General features: G+C 37.2%; 1 protein-coding gene across 1 annotated transcript; it reads left to right on the top strand.

The window, feature by feature from the left end:
* The first annotated feature begins 10,828 nt into the window (after positions 1 to 10,828).
* On the top strand, positions 10,829 to 11,812 carry LOC122474429 (olfactory receptor 1361-like). The gene has a single exon (XM_043565299.1). The coding sequence runs from the start codon at positions 10,829 to 10,831 to the stop codon at positions 11,810 to 11,812; it is 984 nt and encodes a 327-aa protein (XP_043421234.1).
* The last annotated feature ends 466 nt before the right edge of the window (positions 11,813 to 12,278 follow it).

Below are 12,278 nucleotides of genomic sequence, written 5' to 3'. Positions count from 1 at the left end.
CTGAGGAAAGAAGTGGGAAGATTTAAGCATGGCCAGTTTTGGAAAGATGAGGGACGGATGGCCTGGACAACTTATGGAACCTCAGATTCAGCTCTTGTTAATGTGGTGCTCTGACAGAGCTGTGAACATTCCACATTCATTCCACATGTGCTCAGGGCTTCCTCATCAGCATGCCTCAGGAACCCCTTCCTCAGACCATTTATCTTCAGTTATCAAAGTAGATATAAATGAGTCACTAGGGCTAGAATATGTAATCCCACAGTTTTGAAGAAATATGAGAATATACTATGAAATCTTAACCAAATCAGAGACAGTGAAGTTAATTATGACCATGTTTAACTTGGTGTGCTTGCTTGTGGGAAGTGTGTGTATCAGAAAGTTAGGGAAAGGGAACAATTTAGGCAAATAGGGATGGCAATTTTACACCTGTTCCATTCAGTGAGCAAATATATGCCCAGAAGTGAGTGTGAAATGGGGGCCATGATTCTACCATTCCGTATCTTAGCCTCAGTTTCCATGAGCCTGTCGTCGTGTGATCATCTTATTCTGATGTGTATGATTTCTATTTTTTATATTTTAAATTAATTTTATTTACATTTTCAAGTAAGATATAGAGAGAAAATGTAAAGTTTAATAGTTTTCTGAATAAAACAAAGAACAGCAAACTGTTTCAACAGTGAAGAAAACAAAATGGCTGTGCTTAGCCTGTTGGGAGGTGGACTTGACCTCTATTTTATTGGCTCCTATGAGATTTAGAATAATAATTAAAAATATTTTGAACCCTTTTTTTATTGAAGTATAGTTGACACACAATGTTACATTAGTTTCAGGTGTACAACATAGTAGTTTGATAACTCCATATGTCATGCTGTGCTCACCGAAAGTGTAGATACCATCTGTCACCATACAATGCTGTTACAGTACCATGGACTACTTTTTAAATATAATTGAAATATAACACTGTAAGTTTAAGGTGTATAATATGTTGATTTGATACATTTTTGTATGGTAATATTATTACAGTAGTTCCCCCCCTTACCCCGAAGGGGGATATGTTCCAAAACCCCCAGTGGATGCATAAAACAGCAGATAGTACTGAACTCTATATATGCTATGTTTTTTCCTATATATACATAACTATGATAAAGTTTAACTTACAAATTAGGCAGAGAGTAAGAGGTCAACAACATCAGTAATAAAATGGAACAGTTATAACAATATGCTGTAACAGAAGTTATGTGAATGTGTTCTCTCTCAGAGTATCTTATTATATGGTGCTCACCCTTCTTGCAGTGGTGTGAGATGATAAAATGTTTATGTGATGAGATGAAGTGAGATCAATGACACAGGCAATGTGAAATAGCATTAGGCATCTACTGACCTTCTGACAATATGTCACAAGGAGGATCATCTCCTTCTGGACTACAGTTGACTGTAATTAACCGAAACTGCAGAAAATGAAACCACCGATAAGGGTGGGGGGTGGGGGAGGGACTGTGGCACCAGCCAAGTGTTAGCTACCACATCTATCATGTCGTGTAATTATTTCTTCTTGTGGTAGGAAAAATGAAGATCTAGTCTCCTAGCAACTTTGAAGTTTGTAAATACAGTATTGTTGCCTATAATCACAATGCTGTGAAAAAAAAAAATCACAGTGCTGTGCATTACATCTCCAGGACTTATTTATCTACTAGTTGTGAGTTTGTATCCTTAAACAACATCCCCCCCAACTCCCCCAACTCCTCAGTCTCTGGGCTACCATTTTACTGTTTTTATGAGTTCAGTTATTTTAGGTTCTACATATAAAGTGAGATCATACAGTATTTCTCTTTCTCTGTCTGACTTAGCATAATACCCTCAAGATCCATTCATGTGGTCACAAATAGAATTTCCTTCTTTCTTATGGTTGAATGATAAATGGAATATTACTCAGCCATAAAAGAGAATGAAATCTAGGGGCACTTGGGTGGCTCAGTCGGTTGAGCCTCCAACTTTGGCTCAGGTCATGATCTCACAGCTTGTGAGTTTGAGCCCCACGTGGGGCTCTGTGCTGACAGCTCAGAGCCTGGAGCCTGCTTCAGATTCTGTGTCTCCCTCTCTCTCTTCCCCTAACCCACTCGCATCCTGTCTCTGTTTCTCTCAAAAATAAATTAACATTAAAATTTAAAAAAAATGAAATCTTGCCATTCGCAACGATGTGGATGGAGCTAGAAGGTATTATGCTAAGAGAAGTAAGTCAGTTAGATTTCACTCATATGTGGAATTTAAGAAACAAAACAGATGAACATAGGGGGCAAAAGAGAGGCAAGCCAGAAAACAGACTTAACAATACAGAGCAAACAAATGGAGGGGAGGTGGACAGGGGGAAGGGTTAAATAGGTGATATGTCACTTGTGATGAGCACTGGGTATTGTATGCAAGTGATGAATCACTAAATTCTACAGTTGAAACTAATATTACACTATATGTTAACCACCTGGAATTTAATAAAAACCTGTCTGGAAGGCACCTAAGTTGTTTCCATAATCTTTTCTATTGTGAATAATGCTGCAATAAACATATCTTTTTGATATCCGTCTTTCATTTCCTTTGCATGTATACCCAGAAGTCGTATTCCTGGTTCATATGGTGGTTATATTTTTAATTTTTTGAGGAACCTCCATGCTGTTTTCTGTAGTGGTTGCACCCATCTACATTTTCAGCATCAGTGCCCAAGGGTTCCCTTTTCTTCACAACTTGCCCCTTTGGTGACAGCTATTGTCACAGATGTGAGGGGATATTTCATCATAGTTTTGATTTGCATCTCACTGCTGATTAGTGAAGCAGAGTACTTTTTCACTATTTGATTGTCTTTTTGTACTATTTGATTGTCCTTTTTGAAGAAATGACTATTCAAATCCCTTGCCACTTTCTTAATTGAGTTATTTGTGGGTTTTATTTTTGCTGTTGAATTATATGAGTTCCTTATATATTTTGGATATGAACCCCTTATCAGATAAATGGCTTGCAAATATTCTTTCCTGTTCCCTAGGTTGTCTTTTCTTTGTCTCTTTTACTGTACAGAAGCTTTTTAGTTTGATGTAGTCCCACTTGATTATGCTTTTGTTGTTTGTGCTTTTGGTATCATATCTGGATATCATTGCCTAGACCAATGTGAAGGAAATTCTTCCCTGTTTTCTTCTATAAGTTTTACATTGTCAGGCCTTATGTTTCTGTCTTTAGTCCATTTCAAGCTAATTTTTGTGTATGGTGTAAGATGGGGGTTCAATTTCATTTCCGTATATGTGGTTATCCACATATAGTTTCTCCAACACCATTTGTTGTGGAGATTATTCTTTCCCCACTGAGTATTCTTTTTAAAAAATCCATTTATTTAAATTCAAGTTAGTTAACATACAGTGTAGTATTGGTTTCAGGAGTAGAACCCAGTGATTCATCATTTACATAAAACACCCAGTGCTCATCCCAACAAGTGCCCTCCTAATGCCCATCACCCATCTAGCCCACTCCCCCTATCACACCCCCTCCAATAGATCTCAGTTTGTTCTCTATATTTAAGAGTGTCTTATGGTTTGCCTCCCTTTCTGTTTTTGTCTTATTTTTCCTTCCCTTCCCCTATGTTCATCTGTTGTGTTTCTCCAATTCCACATGAGTGAAATAATATGGTATTTGTCTTTTACTGATTTATTTCACTAACATATAATGTTTATCACAACAAGCGCCCTTCTTAATGGTCATCACCCATTTATCCCATCCCCCCCCCCCCCACCTCCTCTCAGTTTGTTCTCTATATAAGTCTATTATGGTTTGCCTCCTTCTCTGTTTGTAACTTATTTTTCCTTCCTTTACCCTATGGTTTTCTGTTAATTTTCCCAAATTCCACATATGAGTGAAAACATATATCTGTCTTTTTCTGACTGGCTTATTTCGCATAGCATAATACCCTCCAGTTCCAGTTCCATCCACTTGTGGCAAATGGCAAGATTTAATTCTTTTTCATTGCTGAGTAGTATTGCATTGTGTGTGTGTGTGTGTGTGTGTGTGTGTGTGTGTGTATGTATGTGTGTGTGTATCATGTGTATGTGTATCACATACATACACACACACACACACACACACACACACACACACACATAAACCACATCTTTATACATTCATCAATTGATGGACATTTGGGCTTTTTCCATAATTTGACTATTGTTGACAGCTTGCTATAAACATTGGGGAACATGTGCCCCTATTAATCCTGCTACCCATTTCTTAACTGGATTATTTGTTTTTTGGGTGTTGAGTTTTATAAGTTTGTTATATATTTTAGATACTACCCTTTATTAGATATGTCATTCGCAAATGTCTTCTCCTATTCCAAAGATTGCCTTTTAGTTTTCTTGATTGTTCATTGTGTGAAAGCATTTTATCTTGATAAATTCCCAGTAATTCATGTTTGCTTTTGTTTTCCTTGCTTCCAGAGACATGTATAGTAGGAATTTGCTATGGCTGATGTCAAAGAGATTTCTGCCTGTGTTCTCCTCTAGGATTTTGATGGCTTCCTGTCTCACATTTAGGTCTTTCATCCATTTTCAATTTATTTTTTTGTATGGTATAAAAAAGTGGTCCAATGTAATTTTTCTGTATGTTGCTGCTGAGTTTTCCAAACACCATTTGTTGAAGAGACTGTCGTTTTTCCATTGGATATTTTTTCGTGGTTTGTCAAAGGTTTGTTGGCCATATAGTGGAAACCAATGAAAATGAAGACATGAGAGTCCAAAACCTTTGGGACGCAGCAAAAGTAGTCATAAGAGGGAAGTATTTAGCAATACAGGTCTACATCAAAAAGCACGAAAAATCTCAAATACACAACCTACCCTTATACCTAAAGAAGCTAGAAAAAGAACAATAAATGAAACCTAAAGCCAGCAGAAGAAGGAAAACAATGAAGATTAGAGCTGAAATCAATGATATGGAAACAAATTACATAGAAACAACCACAACAAAAAACAGTAGAAAGGCACCTGAGTGGCTCATTTGGTTAAGCATCCAGCTCTTGATTTCAGCTCAAGTCATGATCTCACCATCATGAGGTTGAGCTCTCATGCTCAGCATGGGGCCCGCTTGGGATTCTTTCTTTCTGCCCCATTCTCCCCCTCTCAAAATGAATAAAGCAAACATTTAAAAACAAACAAACTCAGTAGAAGAGATAAATGAAACTGGGAGTGGTTCTTTGAAAGAATTAATAAAATTGATAATCCCCTAGTCTTATCAAAAGGACCCAAATAAATAAAATCACAAATGAGAGAGGTCACAGCCACACCACAGAAATACAAACAATTATAAAAGAATATTATTAAAAATTATATACCAACAAATTGGGTAATCTGGAAGAAATGGATAAATTCCCAGAAACATATAAACCAACAAAACTGAAACAGGAAGAAACAGAAAATTTGAACAGACCAATAGCCAACAAAAAAATTGAATCAGCCATCAAAAATTTCCCAAAAAACAGAAGTCCAGGGCCAGCTGGCTTCCCGGGGAAATTCTACCAAACATTTAAAGAAGAGTTAGTATCTATTTTTCTAAAACTGTTCTAAAAAATATCCTGGTATTTTTAATGAAATATTTCTAACTGACACAAATAACCATAACAGAATATAATAATTACCCAACTTTATTGTCAAGTCATTGCTGATGTTGTATCTTTTCTGCTTCTACCTGCTCCTCATTAGCTTTGAAATAAATTCCAGATGCCGTATCATTTCATCCATATATATTTCAATACTAATCTCTAAAAGATAAGGACTTTTTAAAAGTTTATTTTTATTTCTTTTAAGAGAGAGAGAGCCGGTGGGGGATGGGCAGAGAGTGAGGGAGACAGAATCCCAAGCAGACTCCGTGATGTCAGCACAGAGCTCAGTGTGGGGCTCGAACTCACAAACTGTGAGATCATTACTTGAGCTGAAATCAAGAGTTGGTTGCTTAACCGATTGAGTCACCCAGGTGCCCCAGGATAAGGACTTAAACAAAAATCTCAATGTTATTATCATATCTGAAATGCAAATAATTCTTTTAATATTCTGAAATTCCTGGCCAGTATTGAAATTTCTCATTGTTTTTATAAATATAATAAAACACTTTTATAGTTTTTAAAATTAAAATCCAAGTAAGGTTTACATACTGTAATTGGTTATTTTGTCTTTTCAGTCTCTTTCTTCTCTCTCCCCCCCACCTCCTTTTTTTCTTCCTCTTCTCCCATCTCCTCTATCTCTAGCAATTTATTTGTGGAAGACATCATGTAATTTTCCTGTGGAATTTCCTACAGTCTGGTTTTGTGTGAGTTAATCAAGGTATTGTAGTTTAACGTGTTCCTCTGCACTTTATATTTTCCATAAGTTGGAAGCTAGATGTAGAAGGTTTATCAGATTCATGTTTGGCTTTTGGCAAGGTGAGACTACTTCCTAGGTTGTATGGGAGATGGAATGTCTGCTTATGTCACTTTTTTTGTGAAATTAGCAGCTGTTGCTATTCAATGTCTAGATCTATTTATTAGAGCAGTAATTAAAACAGAGGTGTACGTGTATGGATGGGATAAGAAATCAGGTATTGGGAGGAAAGAACAGTCTAAAATCCAAGACTGTCTGCTCAGAGTGAGGTTAGTAGAAATGAAACACAGCCGATTGACAATGCCATCAGCCTGTATCCATTGCGGGAAGAAATCACTTCCCCAAAGTAAGAAGGGCCATTAGAAAGTCAAATAGATCCACTGCAAACAAAAATAAATGTATTACATTTTTTGAGGAAATTGATAATATTTTGATTGGTTAAAATCTCTTTGTTTCCACTGAATTTTGATCATATTCATTAGTTAATAATTTGGTTTTCTAGCTTGTGACTGAGCTACTTTTGCAGGTTAATCATGGAAAGTACCTGTTTGTATCCAATTTACAGTCATTTCCACAATGTATAACCTGTGTCAATAAGCTATATGTCATTATTTTATAGTGAGACCAAGAATATCTCTAATTTGCGTATACTCTCAGATTTTTCAGTGTGGTGCTCCACTTCTTACTGCTTCTTTTATATTCAAAGACTTGTTCAAATCAGGTATTTTGAAGATGATAGTTCTAAAATAAATAAGCAAAATGGGCAGATGACTTTCAACAAAGAATGCAGTTGAGTGAGGGCAGGAAATGCAAAAGTCACTGGAGAGCAGAATGGAAACAGCAGGGGTCAGAGTATCTCATAAAGCCTTATGCCTTGTAGCTAATTCAGCTGAGTTAAGATGTTTGATTTAATAACACTCAATAACAGAAAGGATAGGTTAGGAGAGCTGTATTCTTGAAATGATGAAATGGGAATCATTTTCCTCTTGGGGTTTTTTCTTGCTCAACTGTTGACATTACGCAAGAAAACCTGTGGTGTCCCCCAGGGAGTAGACCTTCCCTATAGACCCAATTGTTGTCAGAAGTTTTATGGTGAGATCCAGGTGTAAGGAAGCAGAAGAAGCACACTCTCCAGTCCCAGCTGATAATGGAAGGTAGATGGGCTCAGCCCATTATAATTAATATTTCATCTGAAAACAGAGGTGCCTAGGGTTGGTAGAGTCCAGGGTGAGTGTGTATAAGTGACACTTCACTGGAATGAGCTACCATATAGAAAGGCTTTTATGGAAAATGATGGAAAGAGAATCCTTATTTTTGTAAGATTGTGGTGAAGAGGGAGCACAATTCTACCTAAAATTTCTATCTTGAGTGTATGGTGGCAGATACAGAGAAAAGGTGAGAATAAGGCTATATTCTGTCCTAATGGTAAATCAAAAGGAAAGAAGAAATAATAAATCATAGCCCTCTTTTAGAAAATAGTGTGGTATTGGTACTAAGAATATCAAAGAATAGAATGAGGAACTAGTATTATAGTCAAGGGAAGTCATGGGATGGGAGAATTGTCAGTTATAACATGAAAAAAATAGGATTTTGAGTGAAATTATGAAGGCTTAGATGGAGAATATAGTCATGCAGTCAGGGAGGGTATGGAAAGACATTCCACAGTTCCCAGGTGCAAGAAATATGTGACAGAGCATCTAATTTATTTTATGATAATTTGGAAGATGCATTTTTGAGACAGAGAAAAGGAAATTCCAATTTATACATCTCAGATTCAAACTTTGTGATTCATCAACACAAGGGAACAGACTAGAAATAGAATTTAGACCAAGAAGGCATTTAATAGAGCAGATTTCTAATATTTAGATATTTATAAAACAGTGAATTATCTAATATCTCTTGGTTCTTTCATCAAAGAAGAAAGACAAGAATAAGCATGATTAAAGCCTGACACTCTAGCTCTGTTCCTTCTCCATGACTTTAGATATCCCCGAAGCACCAGGTGGGAACCTGAGATGCTTTTCTGTTTCATGCTGGGGATTCTTCCTTTTTTTCTCTCTCTGATTTCCGTTTAGTTTACTCTCTTGAGGTGTTCAAATCTGTATATGAATATGTGTCCATACCTTCCTTCCCTAAATGGACTACTCCAAACCATCAGCATCCTTAATCCCTCAAAATTGTCTAAATAGGACCTACAGAGCTCTGACAAGACTAATGTTGACATTTGGGGAAATAGGAAATATACAGAAATGAGTTTTGAAGAAGTCAGCCAAGAGTACTACCACTGCTTATTACTCTTTTTGCATATAATTAGTTTAAAAATACTGTTTTGCTTTTCTTGGAAGAAAATGGACTCTATGTTATTACATTCTCTTCATAATGGATAAATCTATATATTTGGCACTTTTTCCTTCTTGAAGTTCATTTTCTTTCATCCTTTCCCCATGAAGGAACTTATCCCATCTCTCTTCCTTCCCATCTCTTCTTGTTCACCTTCATCTATATCTTCATGTTAATGTCTCTGTGTCACCACTTCCTTGAATGGGTAATAGGATCACAGGTGGGTATAGCTTGATCTATATCCACAGACATAGAGAAAGATACAGGAAGATATAAAGACTATCAGACACTGGAAAATGTAAGTCCTTGTTATCATTTAAGCTCCTGTTCCGTGATCTTTTTTTAAAAAATATTTATTTATTTTCAAGATAGCACAAGCTGGGGAGGGGCAAAGAGAGGGGGAGAGAGGATCTAAAGTGGTCTCTGCACTGACAGGCTGACAGCAGTGAGTCCGATGTGGGCTTGAACTCAGAAACCATGAGATCATGACCTGAGCTGGAGTTGGACGCTCAGCCAATTGAGCCACCTAAGTTCCCCTCCATAATCTTTAGAGTGAAGAAAATCACTAAGAGAAGTGTTTTGATTCTTTCTCTGAATATTGGGAATACTCTCCCTTAATGAGGTGGGACACTGGACTCATCAAAGAATAAATGCAACTATAGCTCATCATTTGGCTCTGCAATGAAAATTATTTATGTAGTTATACTAATGTAAATGTTGTCTACTAATTTATAGTTTTTACCTGGAATAAATAATTGTGGTTCCAACTCATAATTTATATGTTTTCAATTTTGACAATATATAGATCAAGATATAGCTTTCTAAATGTTGGGAGGGTCAGGGATGAGGAAGAGAAGTGGAGTCAGCAGTTGATGGAATAAAAAATATAGATTTTAAGTATACTGCTTGAAAGCAGAAAAGCAACAAATTTAAGAACTAAAATAATCATCAAAAAATTGGGGAAGGGAGGAGAGAAGAATGGGGATAAAGGAAACAAGATAAACCATCTTGCATAGTAGAAAGCCAAAAGATAAATTGATAAAACTGGTAAATAGATACATAAACAAGTAGTATTTTATTTAAAGGTGTAAATGTATGAACCACCAGATGTGATAAAACCAAAATGGTGCAAAGTTAGGGTCAGAGACTGATGCTTTTTATTGTATGTTCTTTTATACCTTACTATTTTAAAACAATTTTTCTCACATTCATGAAGAAATACAGTATTTCATCAAAATATCCTTATCCATATAGTAGTCCCAAAATGTTACCTCTTTGGTGTACCATGTACATCTGCCTATAGGGAAAACCTTAACTGGAAAGAAACACTCCCATCCACTGGCAGTTTACATTATTTATTGAAAATTAATCATTAATAAAAGCAACGATGTTATTAACCATTTCTACTCTCATCCCAGGTAAGTTCAATTGACTTAATGGAAGAAGAACTCCCCTACAAAAGAACAATAGCTTCTGGACATACAAAGTTAGGACCAGATCTTCACTCCAGTGCCCCATCAGAGATGTAGAGACTCAGACATTTGCCTGGAGTCTTGACATAAGTTTTGTTTTCTTTCCAACTCTGACAATCAGCGAAATGTGGTGCTTGTGTCTAATAAAACTATACAGGGTTGAGTCAAGGTTTTGATTCCCAGCTCCTATAAGACCTTCAACAAAGTAGTTTCTTTGCTTTAGTTTTCTTGTCTGTAATATAAAAGTAGTTTGTACCATACGGGATTGTTGTGACAATTAAATGTATGATATTTAGTATGCTGTTTAGCACAGAGCAAACGCCAAAGAAATTTTGTGTTTAGTGATCCCTTGTTTGTTATACAGGGAATTTTGAAAATGCAGGAACCATGTGTGATTTATCCTGATGCCCTTAATATATATCACATTGAGAGATTATAAAATAGTAAATGAACCTGGAATAAACTAAAGAGCGGGTGGGTACTCCAGTGGATACATAGAAAGATAATGACAAGGGAAATAAATGAAGGAAAAAACTCTTTTGGAAACTAGGGGCATGCGTGCACCTATCTCAGAGTAGATTTCAGCATTATTTGATACTAACACTTGCTCTTTGCAGGTGTTATAGATCATGTGTTATGGCCACTAGAAACAGGACAGAAGTAACTGAATTTTTCTTATTGGGCCTGTCCAGCTGGGCAGAGATGCAGCCAGTTATTTTTGGGATTGTCCTTGCCATGTACCTGGTGGCACTTATGGGCAATGCCCTATTAATAATTGTTGCCCTCTCAGACCCCAAGCTTCAGACTCCAATGTATTTCCTGCTCAGTCAGCTTTCCTTTATTGACATGTTTCTGACAACCATCACTGTTCCCCAGATGCTGGTGCACACACTGTCTGTGAATAGAATCATCTCCTTTAATTGCTGCATGATCCAGCTCTTCTGTTTTATGGCTGTGGGCAGCATGGAAGGCCACTTGCTGGCTGCCATGGCCTATGACCGCTATGTTGCCATCTGTGACCCATTAAGATACTCTGCCATCATCAGCCGTGGCCTCTGTCTGCGTATAACCTTGACCTCGTGGGTGGTTGTCAGCCTCAACAGCCTGCTTTATAGTGTGTTGGTCACCCGCTTAACCTTTTGTGGCAACCAGGTCACCCATTTCTTCTGTGACATCACACCCTTGTTAAAACTCTCCTGCACCCGACCAGTGGTCAATGAAATGCTAATATTTACTGAGGGCGTAGCTGTGGTGGTCAGCCCCTTCTTCTTCATTTTAGGTTCCTATGCCCGCATTGCCTTTGCCATAGCTCGCACGCATTCAGTTGCTGCCCTGCGCAAAGCCCTGTCCACATGTAGCTCCCACATTCTGGTTGTGCTGCTCCTGTATGGCTCTGTGATCTACATGTATCTCCGGCCATCCTCCAGCTATGACTTGGACCAGGATCGCCAAGTCACCATGTTTTACACAGTAGTTACTCCTATGCTAAACCCACTGATCTACAGCCTGAGGAACCAGGAGGTTAAGGGAGCTCTGCGAAGGCTTTTCAGGAAACTCTGCATCTCAAGAAACTTCCAACCTGGTTCCCAGGTAAATGGGAGATGGAAGAACATCTCCTGAGCACAGAGTTAAGATTTATCTTGAAAATACCTCAAATATATGGATTACATTCCTAATAACTGTATGGTTCACATTCCTGTGGAATAATCTTCCTTGTTGGCTCCCTCTTGTTTGGATCTGGTAGAAAGAACTGAGTTCATGAATAAATAGTTCTGGTCCCCATTGACTGACCTAGAATCTCATCATATTGGAACTGAACAGATGTTTTTAGATCTCAACATCTGAATCTCTCATCTTTCAGATCTAATATAGGGCATAGGGGATTACTAAACCAGATTATTACACATAGTAAGGCTTGCAGAATTTTGATCATTTTAGTGATGTTGTGGCATGTACTGTTTTCCAGAGAAAAGTCAAAGTGAGTTACAATACCATTATACAGGAGAGTGTTTTTGTATCTATCTATCTATCTATCTATCTATCTATCATCTATCTATAATTCCAGTATAATTAATTTACAGTGTTG

This window comes from Prionailurus bengalensis, chromosome D4, assembly GCF_016509475.1.
Source record: "Prionailurus bengalensis isolate Pbe53 chromosome D4, Fcat_Pben_1.1_paternal_pri, whole genome shotgun sequence".
NCBI classification, from domain to species: domain Eukaryota; kingdom Metazoa; phylum Chordata; class Mammalia; order Carnivora; family Felidae; genus Prionailurus; species Prionailurus bengalensis.
The sequence above is the reverse complement of the archived record's forward strand: the minus strand, read 5'-3'. Positions and strand labels throughout refer to the sequence as shown.

Excerpts from the sequence above, each read along its gene's own strand:
- LOC122474429 (XM_043565299.1), top strand. The coding sequence starts at position 10,829 with ATGGCCACTAGAAACAGGACAGAAGTAACTGAATTTTTCTTATTGGGC.